General features: G+C 34.3%; 1 protein-coding gene across 14 annotated transcripts in view; it reads right to left on the bottom strand.

The window, feature by feature from the left end:
- The window catches only part of DLG1 (discs large MAGUK scaffold protein 1), a 288,004-nt gene that overhangs the window by 158,677 nt on the left and 105,185 nt on the right, over positions 1 to 24,142 (bottom strand). For 12 of the 14 annotated variants that reach the window (XM_082458548.1, XM_082458540.1, XM_082458549.1 and 9 more), the window contains one exon: positions 22,624 to 22,788. In XM_082458548.1, coding sequence (XP_082314674.1) covers positions 22,624 to 22,788 — 165 coding nt within the window. Of the gene's footprint in view, positions 1 to 12,392; positions 12,752 to 22,623; positions 22,789 to 24,142 lie in introns of those variants that run through there. The other 2 variants (XM_082458542.1, XM_082458541.1) reach the window with 2 other exon arrangements.

Raw genomic sequence — 24,142 nt, 5'->3', positions numbered from 1 at the left:
GAGTCATTTATTCACTCTTCCTCTGCACAGAATGCTCTTGCCCCAGATATCCATATGGCTCAACTCCATAACTTCTTTTATGCGTTTGCTCAAATACCGCCCTCCAGCTGAAGACACTCTTATTCTACTAACCCCACCCCACCCCCACCACACACGCACAAACATACACATTTCCTGTTGCCTTCTCTTTTTACCTTTCCTCCAGCATACTACATATTTTAATTACGTTTGTCATCTGTCTTCCCCCCCTTTAATATAAGCTCTAGAAGAGTGGGGATTCTTGTTTTATTTACTCCTGTATGCCCAGTGCCTAGAATAGTATCTAGCACACAGTATTTAATACACATTTGTTGGATGAATGAAACCATGTGATTGCCAAAAGAGACTGAGTTCATCAGCACTCTAGAATGATAAAGTGACTCGGAATGCATTGTGTACATCCTCCCTCCCCATGCCATACACATAGCAGATATTGCTAAAAGATTCTGTGTGGTTGGGAGGTCACTACCAATCAGAAAGTTTTCAAGATGTTCTACCATTTGATGACCTTAGAAGTTTCAAAATACAAAAATGTCAGAAAATTGCCAGTTTCATGTTCTCTATCTAGCAACAGCTAATTGCCTAATAATATTCCAACTGAAAATAAACATGTCTTGGTGAAGAACACTTGCCCAAAAGATTTTTACCTCTTTCCTTTTTAAGCTGCATTAGAAAGTAAATATCACTGACAGCTCATATTTTAAACCTGTGGTGCCCTTACTCCAAACTTCTGGGTTCTACTAACCTTAACTTGGTCCCTAGGTCCCACCTCAGAGGTTAGCTGCTTCTCTGTTTTACTTTGGTGTTCCATGTTTCCTTTTCAGTTTCCTTTTTAACACCGACCCCCACCCCCCCGCCATATTACATTTTCCCTGTTAAAATAATTACTGTGGTTTCTCTTTTCCTGGCTGGACCCAGTCAAGGTTACCAATCTTCTTGTTAAACCATAATTCATCATTCTGTAATGAGGTTGCTTCTCCGTATCTCCAGATTCCTCACTTAAAAGACCAGAATATTTTGTGGGACCAATAATGATGGTGGTCGTGAAAGTGGTGATAAAGATGATGATGATGATGATAGGTACTTTACTGATGTCAGATATTATAATAAGGGCTTCGCATGTTTGTCCCATTAATTTTCACTAGATCTTAATCCCTGTTTTCTGCAGGTGGAAGAAAGAGACTCAGAATTTAGGTTATTTGTCCAAGGTGCTACAGCTAATAAATACAATAGAGATTTAAACCCAGGCCATCATCCTCTAAAGATAGCATTCTCAACTACTATACTACACTGTCTCTTCAAAATAGTTCAAAAAGAGCTTTATTTCGTCTTTACTGTTGCTATTGTATTTTACTGCAAAGGCAATATATAATATCCCAGAAAAGAAACAGAATATTTCATCAATCCTTAGGTCAAGGGTTAGCAAACTTTTTCCATAAAGGGTCAGGTAATAAATATTTTAGACTTTAAGGGCCATGTAGTTTCGGTTGCAACTACGCAACTGTGCTGTAGCAGCTTGAAAGTAGCCAAATGCAATTCATAAATAGGCATGGCTGTGTTCCAATAAAACTTTATTTACACAAACAGGTGGCAGGCTGGATTTGGCCTACAGGCTGTAGTATGTTGACTCCGCTTTAGGTGATTTTAAAAAAGAAAAAAAGGCTGATTAGGTCATGAAGAGAACAGAATATAACTTCGAGACACCTATATTAGTTTTTACTAACTATAGTTGGTTTAATTCTCTTGTAGTGCTTAACCTATGATAATAAAAACAAGCAACTCCTCCCCCAAAAAAGGGAATGAGAGAATTAAAAAAACAATACATATGAAAATTTCAAGTTTCATCTAGAGTTCTTTAAAATATTTTTACAAAAAAGGCCTATATAATAAAGCTGTGTTCTTATAACTGAAAGAATTTAGGATCTATACTGTATGCAGCCTTTCAGTTTGGAAAAAATGATTAGAATGATACAATTTTTCCTCTATTTCCCCTCTCCAAAATCCTGCTACGGCATTTAGTACAGCTGAAACAATTAATTCCTAAGGTTGATATTCATCTTTTTTTCTTTTTTTAAAAATTAATTAATTAATTTATTTCTGGCTGCATTGGGTCTTCATTGCTGCACATGGGCTTTCTCTGGTTGCGGCGAGTGGGAGCTACTCTTTGTTGCGGTGTGAGGGCTTCTCATTGCGGTGGCTTCTCTTGTTGTGAAGCACAGGCTCTAGGCGCACAGGCTTCAGTAGTTGTGGCATGCAGGCTCAGTAGTTGTGGCTCACGGGCTCTAGAGTGCAGGCTCAGTAGTTGTGGCACACGGGCTTAGTTGCTCTGTGGCATGTGGAATCTTCCCGGACCAGGGCTCGAACCCGTGTCCCCTGCACTGGCAGGCGGATTCTTAACCACTGCACCACCAGGGAAATCCCATTCTTTATCTTTCAAAATACTTACAAACTGATTATTTTTCAAATTTATAACACTTTGATATATTAGATGGTTCTACCAAGATTAGTCAGAGTTAAATACAGAAAAATGACGCTGGGATATGTTTTGATTCAAATTGCAGATTATAATCTCCAGTTACTTTCCTCAGGACCAACAAAAATTCTGTAAGGCAATCAATTGGTCCCATTTTGTCATAATAATAACTTCTTCACACTCCACAGCTGGCTGAGTCAATAGTCACAGTTCAGATTTCAAAAATACTGAAAATACTGTTCAGAAACGGGACTAAATTGGGGTTTACTAATGGATAAAGAATGAACAGGCAGGGCTCCTGTTAAGAGTTGAGGGGGAAAACATCTTTTAAATAAATTTATCTACGGGCAGAAGTTGTATTTAGGATTCTCCTAAAATTCCACTGCTTCCAGATGTGACACCAGTTGGTTTATACTTGCACAAAATAGGTCCAGTCTTTGTTGATTGATTTGCATATGCCTGTAAAATTGTCACATCAGTTGGTTTATTTAAAGTTTGTAAAATAAGGTGATAATTGTAGGCTACTGTTCTCCACATGGTCTGAACAACTATTTTTACCTTTATCAAAATTCTAAATTTTGATATAAAAATGGAGGATTGAAAATGTTATCTAAATAACAGTGCCAGGAAGTACGAAGAATAAAGCAGTGAGAGCTCTTTAAAGAAAATGATACTAAGTCAAATTTTGACAATAAGAATTTAAGTTCCTCATTTGTTAAGAAGATATATGCTTCAGTTTTTTTCACAGAGGGCTTTGAATTGCTTTAGAAATATACATGATTTTATAAAATCCTGTAATGGAAACTTGCTAATTTTAAAGCCATAGTTCTATATAAAAATGGCTTGGGAAATTTACAGTGGCCAAACCATATTTAGAAGTTCCAAATTTCCCTGTAGCCATCATCAGATTAAATGAAAACAGACACATATATTAACATTTGTTTATTCATTCAACAAACAGTCAACATGTGCGTTCACTATGCTAGGCTCTGGGGATATAAGAGAAGAAAACATACATCTGTACTACCAGCTCTTGTGAAGCTTATGGTTTAGCAGCTGATATTAAACAAATCATTACCCAACTGATTACTGAAATGCAGCTGTGATAAGAGGTATGGAGTACAATTCTCAGGAAAACAAACACTGCTTGAAATAAGCAAAGGGCAAAAATGTTGTGCAGGCTGAATATCCTATTCTGACCCCAAAGCATATGGGCCAGTCATATGCTTTTTCAGCACTGTTATTAACACATTATTTTTAAAGTTAACTCTAAAACTATATATATATATATAAAATACATATATACACATATATAATATACATATTAAAATACATAAATTGCAGCTTGTGAAATTTCTTTTTACCTATTTGTCCTTGACAAAAGGACAATCTAACAATCATGACGCCCTATAGAAACTACAAAGATGAATGCAACACACTTGCTAGTTATAAAGAGCTTATATAACAAATTTCACTTTCTTAGTTCTTCAAACTATAGCCAATCTAATCCACCTTAAGATACCAATGTTGCTCTTTTAACAGATTTTATTTTTTAGAGCAGAAAGTACAGAGTTTCCATATAACCTCTGCCCACACACATGCACTGCCTCCCACTATCAACACTCCCCACCTGAGCTATACATTGTACAGCTGATGAACCTACACTGACACACATTATCCAAAGTTCATAGTTTACACTAGGGTTCATTCTTGGTGTTGTAAATTCTATGGGTTTGAACAAATTTATATATAATGTCATGTATCCACCATTATAGTACCACACCTAATAGTTTCACTGGCCTAAAAATCCTCTGTGCTCTATCTATTCATCTCTCCCTCTTTCCTAACCCTTGGCAACCACTAATCTTTTTACTGTCTCCATAGTTTTGCCTTTTCCAGAATGTCATATAGTTGGAAGCATACAGTATGTAGCCTTTTCAGATTGGTGTCTTTCACTTAGAAATATGCATTTAAAGTTCCTCCACATCTTTCCATTTCTTTTTAATGCTTAATAACATTTCATTATCTGGCTGTACCACAGTTTATTTATCCATTTACCTACTGAAGGTCATCTTGGTTGCATCCAAGTTTTGGCAATCATGAATAAAGCTGCTATAAACATCTGTGTGCAGGTTTTCATGTAGACATAAATGTTCAACTCATTTGGGTAAAAACTAAGGAATGCAACTGACGGATTGTATGGTCAATCTGGTATTTTTTAAAAGCGAATATAACCATTGTAAACTTTTTGTTTAACCTTCATCTTTATGCTTTTCTAAAGTGTCCAACTATACAAATGACTGGGTCTCAAACACCATTTAAACATATTTTTCAGTAGATATTCTTTGGGTGAAAAGGGAAACAATTAATTTCCAAATCTGAGCAATGTTATTAATTTTACAAAATTACTGGCCTTTTGAGTAGGAAATTAAACTTTGCCAAGAGACAGCATCTCACAACCAGTATAACAGAATTTTTATCCTAACTTTGATTGCTTGGTTAATCAATACTCAAAGAGACTATTTCTACCCATTCTCCTGGAAACTATTCTACTATCAGACTTGGCATTTCCAAAGTCGTTTAAGAGGATTATCTACTTACTCTCTTTATATTCTAGTTTAATACAAAGGCATTATACTACTGAATATAAGCAATTTCATTCCTTAGAGATGAAGAAAAAATATATATATATATTTGATCTATATATCTATCTATATATATATATTTGATCTATCACTTCAAAACACAACTATTATTAGGCATGAGGCCAAATGTTTGAAACATACATAGATAAGAAGATTAGGCCAATCCGTGTTGGTCCAACATGGAAATGCCTTGGTGTGAATATTTAGACCTGCTGCCTGGTAGGAACTGTCAGAAGATGAATGGTTATAGATGATGACACCACATGCCTCTGTTTGCCTGGGAAGTTCCCACTTTCCATAAAAGTACTCCAAGTTTGGTCGACGAATTATATACTCATCCTAGTTATAAGGAAACCGAATGGTTTTTCTCCTCTTCTCTCCCTGTCTCACCTCCTCAAGGGTATTTCTTTCCATAAGGGTAAATAAGAAGAGAATCATCAGCTAGAGGATCAGTATAACACTAGCTAAAGTGTGATATATGTTTCACAGAAGGTCTAAGAGGGAATTCAGACAGATTAAAAATATATAATAATAAAGAATCAGGTAGTATTAAGTGCTATGAAGAAAAATATTTAAAAAGGTAAGAAGTCAGTGACGTTGGGAGTGAAGAAGTGCCTGCTACCTTAGACAAGAATCTAGGAAGACCCTCTGAGAAGGTAACAGATGAGCAGAAATCTGAAGGAAGTGAGGAAATGAACTATGAGAATATCTGAGGAAAGAATGTTCCAGGCAAAGGAAACAGCAAGATTAAGGTTCTGAAATGGCCACATGCTTGATATATTTGAGGAACAGGAACAAGGCCAATACAGCTGGAACAAAGTAACTGAGGGAGCAGTAGGAAATGGGATTAGAGATACTGCCAGGGGCTAGATAATAAAGGGCCTTTTGGACTATGGTAAAGAAGGATTTAGAATTTTATTATATATCGAATTGGAAGCCACGGGAGAGTAAAAACAAGGTACTGACAAGAACTGACATTCTGTAAGGATGACTCTGGCTGCTGGGTGAAGAACAGACTGGTGAGAGTAAAGAATGGAGCTAGGAAGACCAGATAGATATCTACTGCTATAGTTCAGGCAACAAATTAAATAATTTGAAGTAGTAGTTGTAGAAGTGGTGAAAAGTGGTTAGATCATAATATATTGTAAACACAGAGCCCTCAGAATTTGCTATTAAATTGCGTGTGGAGCAAAGGAAAAAGGAACAGAAGATTATTCCAAGGGTTTTTATATTCAGCATCTCAGTGACTGGTACACTGAATGAAGATGGGGGAGAACAATAAAATTAGAAACTCTGTTTTTGACATGTTAACTTTCAGATACTTAATCCAAGTGGAGATACTGAGTAGGAAAGACAGATACACAAGTCTAGTGTATGGGGAATAGCTCTGGACTGAAGATATGAGTACTGATGTATTTAAAGGCACCTGGATGAGATCACCTGAAATATGAGTATAAAAAGAGAGGAGTTCAAGGACTGATGCCCTGAGTTACTCTAACTATTAGCGGTAAGAAGAGGAGGAGGATACTGCAAAGGAAACTGAGGTAGGGAGAGTATCAGGAGAATGGTGTTCAAGAGTCAAAGGAGAAACGAATTTAAAGGAGAGAGCAGTTAGTTGTGTAAAAAGCTGTTGGGGGGTTGAGTAAAATAAAGATTGAGAACTGACCATTGGATCTGACAGTCTATACTCCTAGAGGGGTTCTGGCTGGTTGTTTTAATGAAAGGTATTTTAGCGGGTATGTACGCTGATGGGAATAATCCAGTATGGAGGGAAAGACAGACAATGCAATGAAGAGAAGAGAGAATTTCACAAGTCCCTGAACAGTCAAAAATGAAGATCTAGTACAGAAGTGAAGGGTGAGATTTAAGAACACAAATGGATCATTTATTTTAACAGGATGGAATACAGAATAAGACCATCAATTGAGAATGAGGGCCAGGAAACAGGTATTGGAAGTTTAATGGGCAGCTTTGGAGCTGATGTGGAGGAGGCAGAGTTGCAATTAACCAAGGTTAGATCTTACCAATGAAGTGACAGAGAAGCAAGAGTTAAGATTATGAAAGGCAGTGTTTATAGTCATGGACCAAGGAATGTGAGCAAGGCAAGGAGGGAAGTGAGAGCATGAAAGAAGTGATAGATAATAAAAAGTTGGGCTGGAGGTCTTTAAAGGGTAAAAAAAAAAAATTGTTAAAAAAAAAATTGTTGTAGGGGAGGTGAGCTGAAAAGAAAGGAAGTGCTAGTCAGTTTGAAATGCTCGCAGCTGAGATTCTGTAAGTGGTTCAGTCAATGGTAATGAGGTCTGGAATATAACCATTTCAGCAGGTCACTCAAGTGAAAGAAAAAATAAAGACTCCTAGAGGCAAGGATATCAAAGAACTGAGAAGTCAAGATTTTGGAAGGATCACACCAGGATACTGAAAATCACTGAGAATGATTACATGAATAGTGGACAGAGAAAAGACAGTTCAAATCATCAATGAGTAGGAGTGATTGTGAAAGATGCAGATGACTAAACAAGGAGGGGAAGGAGAAAATACTGTCTGTCTGATGACATATACATTTTTTAAAGGGAGGAGGTACAATCATCCATAAATACCAATGATAAGCAAGGAAGACATCAACTCCACTTGTTGGTCCCAAGGTACATGGGACGTGACAGATAAAAATTCCACTTTTTGTGAGGGCTATAGAAAAAACAGTACTCTCGGGGGAACACCAGGTTTCTATGAGAGAAAAAAAGGTGAGATGAACCATCACAGAAGACTTTGAGGAAAAACGAAATTTTGCTGATCACGAACTGGGAGTTCCAAAGGGCAGAGTGAAAGAAATTGGGAGGTCACAGATAAATGGGAGTTTAAAACATATTGGAGATATACCAGAGTCAAACAGAGATAAGGAAATTAAGTGAAGGTGATCTGGAAGGCTTCGACTTTTTTTAGTGATTAAGATGTCCTGATGGTATGCTTGGTAAAAGGTGGATAATCAGTTAAATTTAGTTGTCTACTTGTGACTGGTTTAGCATTTGCAGAAGGGAGTGTTGGGCGGGAAGGCAAGATCAGGAAATTGGTGTCTCACCAAGAATTTGAAGTGCTCTTTGGGGTCCCTCCTTTATATCCTGCAATTGAAGGTGTTGAGATATGTGGTTCTTTAAAAACTGTACAGCTTGCACTCACAGGAACTTATTCAGTCAACATTATTTACTGAATGTCTGAATGAACTGCACTATCCTAGATACTGTAATTCCTAATTATCTAATTTGAATTTGTCGAAGACTATTAAAATTAAGCAATATAAAAATAAAATAATAATAATAATAGCTTCCAGGTACTGTTCTAAGTGTTACATGCATTTAATCATTTAATACAATTAACTGAATGAAGTTGATGCTATTATCTTCATTTTGGGGACAATATAACCAATGCATAGCTCTAAAAATTAAATCCTTTCTACTCCAGAATGTACCTGTTTTGGACAAATAGTATTCTTTTCATACAAATTAGCTTATTTATTTTTCTGGTATCTGAACAGTGGGCATCTATCTGAACAGCGTTTTCCTGTATTTTAATTTAGGACAGAGTTTTTTCCTCTAAAAAGCAGATTATTCAATTCATGTGGCTAATATTCACTCTTGTTAAAATTTTATTGTTCTGCTTCAATTATAAGTCATTATGCCTGTTCCATTCATTCCTAGGAAGAGAATTTTGCTGTTTTCAGCTTAATTTGGCATGCCAATTGTCTGGGGGAGGGGGGAAATTCTATTTGAATATTTATAATGACCCACAATAGGGATTCTGAAGTAATCCAAAACCTGGGAACAATTGCCAAATACACATTCGAAGTGACCTACCACGTGACAGCTGTTCAAAGTTTATATATGACTACTATTTTCGTTAATAAACACTGACATCACCAAGTAGATAAAAGCTTTTACTTAGGAGATAATCAAGTAGGAAAGTCTAGAAGTATTGTGCTAGAGTTCTTTAAAGCCCTGTTGAATATAAAAATTGGTCTTGAATTTAACAGAGCTGCATCACTAAATAGGACAGGGCAGATTGGCATCAAAGGATCATAAATACAAGAACAGGAAGAAGGCTGAAGTGAGGAACTGAGGAGGGCTTGACAATGAGTAGCCCACATTTTCTATATTATAATGACTATTCAAAATTAAGAACATAAGTAGTATGAAGCTCAAAATAGAAAACCTTACACCAAAGTAAAATAATTCACAAGAAACTCATCTTAGTTTAACATTAAAAACAAACAAACAAACAATAAAACCTCACATTGTAGACTTTTGGGATACAGCCAAATGACAAAAATTAGACATAGTCTTTAAGCTGTATGGTTATCATCAAGGGTAAAGATTCAAAGGGGTGAGGAAATCAGGTACATGAGGGGTTTGTGCGGCTTGAAGAAATCTGAAGAATGGAGGGGAAGAAAAGCGAAGTGAAGGAAGAGATGGGCTACTGTGAAGAATCAAAGGCACGTATGACAGCAATAGAGTGAATCCAATAAATATAGGTACCCAAGAGGTTTCAGGTTAGGTGCCATTATTTCGGAAGGCCATGAGCTAACAAGGTTTCAGGTGATTGAAATGGTAATTAATCAATCAATTCCATAAACATTTACTGAGCACCAACTACATGGCAAGTCCCATCCTAGATGCTGGGGGTCCTGCAGAAGTTTATAACTACTTGGCTTCCCTAACATTTAAAAATATTAATGACTTCCTACTAAGTTCCACCTATTACAGTAGAATCTGACACAAAATCTTAGTTGTGAACACAAATATCTTAAACAGATGAGCAATTTAAGTGAATCTGTAAAGTAAATTTTCTTTTTTATTTATAGAGGCTATTTGGTGGGATATTAAATCAGAGTAATTACTTTCAAATTACTAAAACTGCATTTAATAACAACTCTCCAAACTGCTAAAAGTACCATGCATCATAGATATAAGGAATTAGATTCAAAGTTAATCTTGCTATCCAATCTTAGAAAATAATATTTCTGACAATAGTGAAACAGGAGACCTGGTAATCACTTTTGCTATTTATCAATGACAGAACAAAACACTATCATACATATATATTCATAGGTATATAGCATATGCTCAATAAACTAAAATTTCATTAATCTACTTTGTTTTTAACAATATAAAAATCCTCTTATGTTACAAAATAAAACTGCTAGCCATGAGTCAGTAAATGAAACAGAAAAATGTATCCTAGCATCAACTAAAATCTAAATACACCTAACATTCTTTCTCAGTCCTATTATATTTTATCCTGTAAAATGAATTCCAGTGAGTTACAACAAAAGACTTGGATATATAAAATATCCAACTCATTAGTGAGAAAAATAACATAGAATGAAAAATGATATGTTGGTCCTCCAGAGCTGGAGAAATAAAAGCTAAAACTCTGACCTAAAGTCTACATTTATAGATATGAAATACAAAGATAATGAAAAAGACAAAATAAGTAACAGAAAGAGGGTTGAAAGAAAGAAAAATAGTAATTTTTCAGTATACACAAGTGATCTGAACCAAACCGGAGGAAGATAAAATTTTAAATGGCTTTGTAGGATCAATTGCAAATAGAGTTTATTAAAATTGTGGCTATTTTAATGCAATACAATAGCAACTTTTCGGCCCAACTCCTAAGTAACTATAACGTAATTCCGTGGTTTCAATAGTTTTATATGTAAACTATTTTGCTTGTCTTTCTTTTGTATGCCTTTTACAAGATGAATTATATATCATTGGTTGTGTGTGTTTATATACATATAGTTGTGTGTATTTGAAGTTTTTAACAGATCTTTCTTATTGACAATGGAAAAATATCACTTAATACTAACATACAATGAATAACAATGCCAAACTTTAGTCTCTGTGTCCCTTTTTGGTATATGTAATTGTAGTCAAAATCAAGTTAGTTAAATTCTTGGGGCAGTATTCAATCTAAGAGTTAAATCAATCGTTGCCTCTGAATAAGTTTTGATTATAAGTAACCTCACTGCCTACATAAAAACTATTAATGACTCTCCCTAGCCCAGTAATTCCACTCCTCTCAAACATCTAAGAAAAAACAAGTAGAATAGTTTTACTTAAGAAATTTGACATTATTTAAAAATAAAAACTATTGGAAGAAAATTCTAGTAACCAAAAACAAGAAGAAGCTGTTGACAGTTACTTTATACTTACTGTGCTGCTTCTAATTACTAAAAAAAAAAAAAAAAAAAAAAAAAGATGGTTTTAAAGGAATTTATTTTTAAAAGGCCCTAAGGTATGTGTATACATTTTAATTTAAATTTAAAGGACAAAAGCATTCTCACCTTGTTTTTTAAATTAGACTAATTCTTATCCTTTCATTTTTACTAAAGTTGAATGAATATCTATTAAAAACATGTTTTAAAATAAAAATATTCCCCCAACCCTCCTTTAATACCAAATAGGTATTTCACTCAAATTATGATTAACTTTATATTTTCCTTATATTTTTAATACTCACTCCTCAAAAAGAAGTGGTTTTATGTGATTTTTTTTTTTTAATTTGAGGACTTTTAGTGTTTGCTCAGCTCCTTACACTGTCAATTGAATATTTGATAAAATACTCCTATAATCATGTAATTACACAAATTTACTGCTTTCCAATTAACCCTAGATAATATATTTATAGAAATGGAAGGATTCATTAAATCCCTTGAATAAACCATAATGTAATAATTTTAAGATATAAGTATATATAATAGCCAACTGTATTCAGTTTAATCTATACTCAAAACACTAGAAAATAAAAATATTTCAAATTATCTTCTGTTTCTTTACTATAACAATCTCCTGAGGTTATCTAATGACATATAAAAGCTAAACAAACAGGTATTTTCTTTGGTCAAACATCATACTTTATATAGCATTTAACACAATCTGAAAATAAGGAGACAAGCATCATTAATTTACATTTTAATTTATGTATGAATGGCTTTATATTTTTAGAGAAGTCATTCAACAGAATCTGAGACTGTTTTGTTTGGCATTACATAAGAGCAAAAGGGAAAATATTTTTGTTTCCCCTTTCATGCTAAAGACCTGCATAGATGGACTGAAAACATACATTTCTGCGTATCCAAGGTTTCAGGGCATAAGACTATGTTTTAATAATAAGAAATCTATACCAATACATTTTTGCAAAGCAACATGAACCAAAAATAATTTCAACAAGTGGTATGTTACCTGGGTGGAGCTGGTGGCTACCGAGATGCAGTCAATAAAGCTGTGTCTTCGAGTGAAAAATGCAACTATCTGCTGCCAGCGTGAAGGTTCTGGCTCAGCTTGCAGTTCATCTGATGAGCCCTTTTTTGCCCAGGGTTTCTGCTTTGGGCCTACTGAGCCATGGCTAGAGCTAGTATTGCCTCCTCGACTGGCGCGAGAGTACAGAAGTGTGTTGTTCCCGAAAATGTAATTCATCTCTGCAGCCCTGCAGGTGGTTGCCAAGCAGTCTTACTTCTCTACCAGCTGCTGAGTGGTGAATGATCGGTAAAAACTGCAGCTAGAATTACAGCAGCATCACTTGTAGATCAGGGAAAATAAAAACCTTGAGAAATGATGCTCATTTTCTCTGTAATTTCTTCCCATGAAAGAGCTTGTATCTTCCCTCTGTACCTGTTAGCTGTATGATGGCTGAGTTTATATTTCTAGACAAAAAAGACGACATAAGGTGGTTTTCTTTCTCATGATTATTTTTTCACCAGCGTCTGCAGGAAAAGCTGTTCTTTTGTTAGCTGATAACTAGACGGACTGAAATCCAGGAAGTGAGGTCGATTAGCAGGTAAAGAAGGATGTTATAAACACTGGACTACCAAGACGCTTTGGGGCTGCCTGATTTAATGCACTGGGTGGAGAAACCCTGGATTACCAAGTTTCAATCACAGTCTGAAGTAAAATCCAATGGCATCTTCACTGCTTAAATAAATTATAAATATCAACTGAATTTAAAAATACAAGAGGATTCTCTCTGTCGACAGTTCTGATTGTTTAAAACAATTTTACTAAAGGAATCTTTCTATTCACATATAAATTTCTACATCAGGAAGGCACTTACATTAAATAGCACTAAGGTTTTAAAAGGTACTATCTACATTAAACTCTGAGGATCTAATGACAGAGAGAAACCCATTTGGAATGTAACTTGATCATTTTATTTAACATACTGGTTTTAAATGCTTTGATTAATTGAGTCTGAAGACAGAAACAGAATAATTAGCTAAATAAGTATTTGGCTTCTGGGACTTCTGTGATAAAAAAGCGCTATTATCAGCATCATCTCTCTCATATGTTATAAACGTCAAGATTACCAAGTTATGAATTTGTAAAAATGCAGAAGAACTAAACGTAAATTTTTTGTTTTATAGCCAGTAAAACATATTTTATCCAACATGACATAAATAATACTCTGGTTCAAAAAATAATACTGTTTGATTGCTAAATAGATACTTTCTAACATCTAATATCTAGGTCTGTGTTTCTCAACACAGTAGTCCACCTCAGAATCACCTAGGGTGCTGGTTAAAAAAAATACAGACTGATATCCCCTTCCCATCAGAATTTTTAGGGGTAAGGGAGATCTGGGAATTTTCATTTTTGAAAAGCCCCCCTAAGAGACTCTTAAGCACCCTCAAGTTTGAGAACCACAGATTCCTAAGTCTGTCCTCTTAATACTATGCTACATTAGTATATAACACAACATATCGCCATTAAAAACAATATATGAATAGAAATGCTACTTGATAACTTACTAATAGTTGAGTAATTCAATTTTTAAGTTGATATAAGCACATCATAATCCTCAACCTCAGCCATGAATGAGGACCAACAAAATCTTGCTTGCTTTTGCTTACCAGCACCAACTAAATGCAGTCTATTGGAAAGTAGCATTGGCAAACTACAACCTCTAGGACTACTGCAAATCCTGATTTGGCAAGAAAAGATGCGAACACTGTCTCTATGATTCCGTCTCTAAGATACAAACCCATGCCCAAGAAGGGTTGAGAGTCATGTGGGACTTCTGCAAGTAGGATGTTTTGTGACAGATTATAGCAAAGTTTGCTTCTTCCCAAGAACTGTGCAGACAGTAGCTGGCAGTTTTAAGGCCCTACACAGATTGATCTTATCTATTTGGGGGTAGGGGACTAGAGGAGAACACTAAGGGTAGACAGAGAACTAAGAATCCTCTCTAAAGGAAAAAAAATAAAACCTCCTATAAATAAAAATAAATTTTACTACGGACCAGGTACTTAATAAAGAACTGATTAGTGTGGTTTATACAAATGCTCTAGTAATTGGTCTGCCTCCCAAATATGTGTCTTGATCCGTATATGATGGAAAGCCAGGGTGGGAGGGGGAACCTTAGGATTTATACAGATTCTGTTACTCTGGATTTGTAAGGATGAGGATATTTTATTTTTATTTTAAAAATTTTGGCTGCACTGGGTCTTTGTTGCAGGGCGCAGGCTTCTCTCTAGTTGTGGTATGCAGGCTCCAGCGCATGAAGGCTCCAGAGGGCGCGGGCTCAGTAGTTGTGGTGCACAGGCTTAGTCGCCCTGTGGCATGTGGGACCTTAGTTCCCCAACCAGGGATCAAACCCACGTCCCCTGCACTGGAAGGCAGATTCTTAACCACTGGACCACCAGGGAAGTCGCGGATGAGGATACTGAAAATGAATGCTGAATGCAAATATCCTACTCAAGTTGCAAATACTACCAACACAGATGGAACAGTAAGCCATTCGTATACGATGATTTCTTATGCTAGAGAGCCAAAGAGCTTGGGAACAATCGAAAGCTGATGAACGCTCCAGCCCATATATCCCTAGTACAGAGAAGAAATACTTCTCAATATATAAATTTCCTATTCAAATCCACTGACATCAAGAAAACAACTTTGAGTTTTGAGAAAGGCTTTTTAATGAAAATGTCCCATTACCTGAGCTATGGAAATCTAGGATCATCTCATCGATTGCGCAACAGTCAATACACACATACAAAACCATGTATGTACCTAAATCACAGTTGGTTTCATATGATTTGATTGGGAAGCAGAGGCAACCAACTCCTCACTGATCTCTGCTTTAGAATAACCAAACCCATGTCACATATCTGAAATATAAACTATTCCATTAAACCAAAATTTAAATTCATTATAGAACCTGGAAAGTCTATTTAAAATAGTGAATTTTTAAAAATACAACACAACGTTTAAATCACCAAAAAGAACACTATTAAGATTTTAATATGATATATAAAGAACTGACATTTTTTTCCTGCAGTCAAATACTCTACCACTGAGCAATACTCTGCACCTAACATTCTTTTTTCTGTAGTTTTTCTTTTTCACAGAATGATATTATCTATAGCAGAACTCTAAACAGTAAGAGAAAGCGTAAGTAAACTTAAGTACATCCATTTAGTGATTACATACTTTAAATATGATTATGAAAAATTTATGACTGTTAGAAATGTTTATTTTATAACATTAAATGGAAGTAAAGACAGCTCAAAAATTTATATAGGATAGGCCCTCAATTATTTGTACCCTTCTCCAAACTTGCAAATAAACCCAGAAGTCTTCAGGTATAGTAACAAAGGCAATGATTAAGTAATTTTAGTGAAAAATTTTAAAAGGTTGAAGGATGAGAGGAAAAACAATATTGAAACTCTAAAATATTAGGAAAAAAATTACTAAGTAACCACAAAGCCAACTACTGTAAATGCAACAAGCATTTTCCTTACCTTTTTATGTTTATAATATGGCCTATTAAATTTCAAAACATGCAGCTGTACTAAGTTAAGACAAGACTAAGAAGATTGATAACATAGATTTGTTATTTATCTAGAAAAAAACTGATCATATATATACAAATCCCTTCTGTATGAGCGCCATCTAGTGGTCAAATTGTATGCAAACTGTGTGCTCAACTTAGTACTCCAGGGTCATCCAAAAAAGATAAAATTCAAAAGTATTTTAATATATTCCAGAGGTGTAAAAACAAAGTTGACTTCAACAAAGCACTCAGTATGCACTCAAAATAGCAAAGATTCTCTTCCTGTAGCATTTAGTTCAATAGGCATATGTTTGCTTATATCCATTCTTCTGCTACCTCCATTTCTCACAATATTTGAAAAACTACCAATTGCTGCTGGTGATTTCATTTGATAGTATTCTCAGTACTACTGGATGAAATGTGTCCAAGCTAGAAGATACACTTATTTAAAATAATTATCTGTTCACATACCCTGCTCTGTCTTCAATTTCAAGCCCCTCGTAACTACATTTCCTTTTGCACATATTAGTTTAAACATAATTTTCCGTCATTGAAGACAAAAGCAAAATATGAACTCTTTTATTCAATGACCATTGCAACATTCCACACTAAGCCATGTCACCCTTGTCACTTCATCTAGATTTAAATCTATTTTGAAAAAGGCTGAGGTTTTGTTTGTTTACTTGTTCAATTTACTGTTCTGACCATTTTTCCTAATTCTTAGATCATTTTCAGTTTTAGGAATCTTGACACTGTTCTTATTAGTACCATACTACTATATTTAGAACTGTTTAAAATTGAAGCTTACTTTTAAAGATTCTCATATACCACAAGAATTTACCCACTGTGTCCTTTTCTTCCACATTACGGTTTTTCACCATTATTATCACCAATTTCTTTCTTGAAACTGTCTAGCGCTGGCAAGGAACTTTCCCTTTTAGAGTCTTAAATCATAATTACTTTTTAAAAAAACTTCATTTTTTTTTGGCTGTGCCACGTGGCATACAGGATCTTAGATCCCTGACCAGGGATCAAACCCGTGCCCCGTGCAGTGAAAGCACGGAGTCTTAACCACTGGACGCCAGGGAAGTCCAAATCATAGTTACTTTTATGTTTTACACTAAGGCCTGAATAAAGTAACTTTCAATCACTATCGTATTTCACTCATTACTTCAGTAATGAGAATCAGCACTAGCACTACAAGACCCTGACAGATTATTTCACAGCATGTTTCATGGTGGCAAACCCTTCATAAGCCCACTCATCAGCTCAGGATCAAGGTCCTTCACACCTTGTCCTCATTTCCTAACAACCATCCTAAACATCAACTACAATATAATGAACTTTTCTGCATTTTTACAGTCTCCTCAGACTATCACCCTCCTACTGTACTTATTTTCTCCAGTAACTGCCTTCTTCTCCGAATTAGCATATTGTACATAACCTTCAACACCTTGTCCAAATATCAACTTTGTTTTTTACAATACTTCAAGAATTTAATTTCTCTCTTTATTTTTTCATGTTATATCACACCGTGTTATAACTATCTCTCCATAAAAAATACCAGTCACTGAAGTCTAACAAATTTACTAACATAGATGTTTAACAAATGCTAAATGCATGTTATTTGATAAACAAAACTAATATTCTGTTGATTTTTTAAAGCAATCATCTATTAATCTTATTTTTCTATTAGCTTTCATAAGAACTGTGAAGAACAAAGCAGGGCCTAATTTACATTCTACTCAGCAAACTGCTACTATTCAAAGATAATTTTTCAAATTACAAAAATAATAATTCATATACCGAGTTCTATGTATAGTACAACAGTTACTTGCTTCATTCCAAACCACAATACTATAAAAGTGGAAAAGCTCCTTATATTAGCTTTTTTGTTTTTAAAAAAAGACTGCTAATCTGGTAATCTTATTTAATTTTAAATAAAATATACTCCATTGTTGAGCTTCCTAGAACATCTGCAGTTATTTGAAAAAATTTTAAAAACATTAAAACTTGCCTTATGTCAAAACAAAGTTATTTTTTAAAAATTTGGTTTTCTAACAGAAAGTTAAAGTAATCCTAATCATTTTGCTATTACACTACCCCAATCCTACGCTCACTCCTCAAATTTTAACCTATGCATGAGATAGGAGAAGCAGGAAGAAATACCCCAAATGGGGCAGCTTTAATAATTCTTAAATTACAATTGTATCAGAATATAGTTTGTCAAAAGTCCAGCTTATCAAGATTTCTGACCCAGTAATTTGACTTCTGGAAATCCAACCTAAGAAAACAACCAAACATACTTTTTATGCCCCAAGATGATTCACTGCAGCCTTCTTTACAAAACCTAGTAAAAATGGAAATAACAAATAGCGAAGACCAGAAGTGTTCAACAACTTAAGGTACCAATATACTATGTAATGTTGCGTATCAAGTTTTTTAAAAATTTAACATGGGAAAATGTGTAAAACAAGTTTATAATAGGAAAAAACTCACATTTAAAAAAGTAAGATGTAAAGTATGATTTAGAAACAGATGAAGGAGAAGTTAGATAATTTCTTCTACTGGAAATGAAAATCCTTATCTATTCAGTCCCCAGATATAAATCAGAGAGTCAGCAAGCCAAAGGGGGAATACAGTGATGATACCCAACTGCTCTACCTATTTGCCTCAGAAGCTTATATTTATAACTGTTTCAGAGATTGATGCTGTTAATATCTAATAAAAGAAAACAAAATGAAAAGGAGCAAGAGAATGGCATATAAGGATGGATAGATCCAGCTGCTTTTCAATGAGACCAGCTGAATTATTACCACAGTACACTAAAATGCTTTGAGGCTAGTACTTTCTTGATCTTAACCAAAATTTGTCAAAGATTTGCATACAAATACTCAAACTGCCACTTCATTAAGGCAATAGTATAACACCAGCAACTATAAGATGTATGTCAATTGCAGAAAAGATAAAATGTGAAAAAGATGTGTTTTATAACTGTTAGTAAAAGGATATTTTAATCTCAATAACATACTCCTTTAAATAAGCCTCCGTCAAATTTGTCTTTAAAAAGCCCTGGGGGGAAAATATGCTATGGGAGACATAATCCTTTATCATGTAATAATTAACTGTATGCAAAGGACAAGAGCATTTTTAAAGCAGATACCGAAAGAATCAGGCAAAATTCACTTAATTCTCTTATGGTAAGGAAATCAAGGGAAAAAGAGTCAAATTAAGGAAGCAAGTGAGAATCTTAAAAAAGTAATAATGCTTTCTCACTCAATAACTAGAAACACTTAAGTCTCACTGCAGAGTGAGGATTACATAAAGAGATGTCAGAAATTTACTTTAAAATACTTCAAGACAGACAGTAAAGAAATATGTGTATGGTGGTTCAATTAAGCTAGGTTCTAGTGCAGTACTTCTCAACAGTGGCTATCCCCTAGAAACACCGGGAGAACTTGTAAAACTCTCCAAAGCCAGACTATACCCCAAACCAATTAAATCACAATCTCTGAGATGGCACTCAGATATAAATTTTAAAACCTTTTTAGGTGGTTCCGATATCCCACCACAGCTGAGAACCATTACTATGGACAGTCAGTTGTCCTAATTAGGAATTAACATTCCTAGACTGGTCAGCTAACACTTAATTATAAAGTAAATGGCTGCTATAAGATTTTTGTTATGTTAATCTTTGATCAACACCAAAAGTTTTCCAATTATTATAATGAATGAAGTGGGCTTTCACTGGTGAAATCCATTGTATTTCAATTATATGGATTGGCTAAATTAGACACAATCCACCCTTGCATAAGGGAAAGAAAAGACTCTGAAGAGGCTTATACCCTTAGGGATGGCACCTTAAGGTTTAATACCTAAGATGTCTGGAAATTCTGGGTAACAAAATCTTGGTCTCTGGAATATTGTTTTATTTGCCTAGAGTGAGCATTTTATGCAACAAAAAAAAGTTGAGGCTTCATCACATTTAAAGAGGCTATATACAAAATGTTATGTGGCTCACTGTCTGTTTAAATGTCTGCCTGTGTCAGAATCTGCACACACACAGAACTACCAAACAACCACCAAAAGACTGAGGAGGTTGGGTGTGTGCAAATTGGCTTTGGATAATTTGTAACAATCATAAACATCAAAAATTCAAAATATCAGAAACAAAAGAATTATACATACCTGGGAAGGTTTTTCGACTAAAGTAAGAAATAGGCTTTATTAATTCAGTCAAGAGAAAATAGGCATAGGCTGATAAGAACAGCAACATAAAACAGGAGAGAGTGCTTAGAATTCAAGTGTTCTAAGGTTCTTATGTTGTTCAAAATGAGGGTAAAAGATATATATTGAGTCTAAATTTTTGTAAGCAAAATTTGTATATTAAAATTTCTAAAAAAAAAAAATTTCTAGGATAACCATTAAAGGAAGAGAAACAGAATAGCTTCCAAGCTAATAAGAAGGAAAAATGAGATGAGAAAATAAAATCTAAAAGAAGACATGTTGGAATAAATGTCTTGTATGTTTAAAATTAAGAAACATACTTTTAAATAACTCATGGGGCAAAGAAAAAAATCATAATGAAAGTAAAAGAAAAAGTTTGAATTATGATAAACATTGCATATTAAACCTGTGGGTTACAGCTAACGTGCTATTTAAAGGAAAATTCACAAATTCAAATACTGTTAGGAAAGGTTGATAATGCAGTTAAGTAACCAACTTGAGAAACTAGGGGGAAAAACCCAAACAGAATAAACTCAAAGAAAGCAGAAGAAAATAAAATAATAATGATAAGAGGAGAAAGGGGAAAAGATAAAAGGAAAACTGTCTCTGCCACTAATAGACAACTGATTTTTTTCCCCATGTGTATCTCTCATTTAGCGTCCCAAAGTAAGATCAGATTGCCTCTGCCAAACACAATCTTCGATTGATATGTAAGCTATCCATACATTTACATATTACATAAACATGTGTATATATTCATGTTTATGTGTGTATGAGAGGGGATGGAGGTGACAGCACATGGGGGAGGGGCACAGGAGAAGATTTTTTTTTAAGACTTTTTTTTCTTATTTACTTAATTAAGTATAGTTGATTTACAATGTTGTGTTAAATACTGCTGTACAGCAAAGTGATTCAGTTATACATATATATATATACATTTTTAATACTCTTTTCCATTATGGTTTACTATAGGATATATAGTTCTCTGTGCTATACAGTAGGACCTTGTTGTTTATCCATTCTATATATAAAAGTTTACATCTGCTAATCCCAAATTCCCATTCCATCCCTCCTCCAACCCCCTCCCCCTTGGTAGCCACCAGTCTGTTCTCTATTAAAAGACATGGTTCTTTGAAATTGACCATCCTTTGGCAAGAAGGGTCAAGGGGAAAAAAGGCACAAATAAACAATACTAGGAATGAAAAAGGGGCTACACCTAAATATGCTATAGACATAACAAAATAATAGGACGTTGAGAATATTTCGAAGTAAGTATGAAATGGACAAATACCTAGAAAAACTAACTATTAACTGAAATCTGACTGGTACTATATAATCCATTACAATTTTTAACCAGTAATATGAAATCATCCTTCAAAGAGAATTACAAAACCCACTTCAAGGTTTACAAATAAGAAATGATCCTTATACACAATACATACAACTAACAAAGGATTAGTATCCGGAATATATAAAGAACTTGCACAAATCAGTAAAAAGAACAACCCATTACAAAAATGAAAAAAAATCTCGAGAGGGTATGTCACAGAATAGGAAACCTGAATGATCAATATTATCAAACAGTGAAATGCACATTAAAATCACAGTAAGATACTACTTCAAACCCAAAACAATGGCAAAAATAACAATACCAAATATTGATGAGAATATAGATCAATTAAAACTGTTACATATTGCTGCTGAAAATGTAAATTATAGAACCACTTGAAAATAATCTGGTGTTATCCACAAAGATGTGTATACATAACCTACGATTTTAACAGCATTTTTAATACTAGTAATAATATGAAAATCCATCCATCAAAAGTAAGGTAAATTATAGTATATTCATAAAATAGAAAACTCTAGAGCAGTGAAGATAATGAATCTCAGGCATAGAATGTTGACCAAAAACTGCAAGTTGAGAGTAGATGCAGTATAATGCCAATTATATAAAAACCAAAACAGGCAAAAGAAACAATATATTGTTTAGAAAGCTAAATATGTGAAACCAGGACTGTGGTTATTTCTGAGCGGAGAGACAAGGTGATGGCGTCAGGTAAAGTCACACACTGGACTTCAAAGATACTGTTAATGCTCTTTTTCTGTACTTACTAATATATTTTTTTAAAGTTTAAAGATATTTTGATGTGGGTATTTGAAATATAATAGTTATTTCCTTCATGAGAACTTTCAGGCTTAAAGATCGTATCACTGAATAAAATTCATTTATAACATATATTTTTTAAAATGTTTTTAGAATGCTAACAAATACTATGAAATTCCTTATAATTACAAAACCAGAAACATCAAGGGGGGAAAATCCTACATGAAAAAATAGTTCTCTCTAAGCATGAGCTACATTAGTAACAAAAGTAATAAATAATTCATAGCAACAAAATAAAGTTACTATCTTACCTTTATTGGTGAAATATGAGAGTGAGAAACAAATCCATGGACATTTTCAATTTCTGACAGGTTCTTCTCTGAGACATGAACCAATTCCGGACCTATCACCTCATTAGTGATTTGTGGGGAAATGTGCTCTTGAGGAGCTGTATCTTCATCCTGATACCGGTATTTCTGTAACGTACAGCAAATTATTAAATATGAGGAAGCTCTGAAAAGCAACATGAGTTCAATCCAAATCATGATTTTCATAACTACCCAAATCATAATATTTAACTATATGAAAAGTGTCTTTTACAGTTTAATACATAAAGTCTGAGAGAAATGGTTCTCCATTTTAAAGTCATGCCAATATTTTAATAAACTTATCTGATTATTAAAAATAATTCAGACTCTGGAAAGATGGCAGAGTAGGAAACACCAGGAATCTGTTGCCCCACCTAAACAATAATTACAGAGGCATAATCTGTCTGATGTAATTTTGGAACTCTGGAGTCTGTTGAAGGCTTGCAACTTCAGGGGAAAACTTGGATGTACACTGTGTTTAATTTGGATCAGTTTTACCACCTCTATTCAACATGGTACTGGAAGTCGTAGCCAGAACAATTAGGCAAGAAGAAAAAATAAAAGGCATCCACTTAGAAAGGAAGAAGTAATATTATCTCTGTCTTATATCAATAAAGACTCAGCAAAAAAGCTGTTAGAACTACTGAATGTAGCAAAGCAGTATGATACTGCTTTGTATCCTACAAAAGTTGACACACAAAAATCAGTTGCATTTCTATACACAAACAGTAGCATTTTATACACAACCTAAAAATTACAAAAACAATTCCATTTACAATAGCATCAAAAAAAATAAGGTGAAAGACTTGTGCAATGAAAACTACAAAGACTTGTGCAATAATAAGGTGAAAGACTTGTGCAATGAAAAGACCTGTTGAAAAAAAAAGTTAAAGACAACAGAAATAAATGGAAACACATCCCGTGTTCATAGGTTGAAGATTTAATATTGGTAAGATGTCAATACTACTTAAAGCAATTTACAGATTTAATCCAATTCCTATCAAAATCTCAATGACATTTTTTGCAAAATAGAAAAACCCATCCTAAAATTCATTTGGATCTCAAGGGATTCAAATAGTCAAAATCACCATAAAAAAAAGAACAAAGCTGAAGGACTCACTCTTTCTCATTTCAAAACTTACTACAAAGCTACAGTAATCAAAACAGTTTGGTATTCGCATAAAGACAGACATACAGACCAATGGAATGAAATAGAGAGTCCAGAAATAAACCCTCACATACACAAATTATTTTTCACAAGGGTGCCAAGGCCATTCAATAGGGAAAGACAGTTTTTACAACAAATGGTGCTGTAAAAATTGGATATCCACACATAAAAGAATGAAGTTGGACCCTTACCTAATACTATATACAAAAATTAACTCAAGGTGGATCAAGGACTTAAATGTAAGACCTAAAACAATAAAACTCTTAGAGGAAAAGCTTTAAGACACTGCGTTTG

The sequence above is a fragment of the Balaenoptera physalus genome, assembly GCF_965194825.1.
Source record: "Balaenoptera physalus genome assembly, chromosome: 4".
In the NCBI taxonomy this organism is placed as follows: domain Eukaryota; kingdom Metazoa; phylum Chordata; class Mammalia; order Artiodactyla; family Balaenopteridae; genus Balaenoptera; species Balaenoptera physalus.
This window is presented reverse-complemented; position numbering and strand designations above follow the sequence as displayed.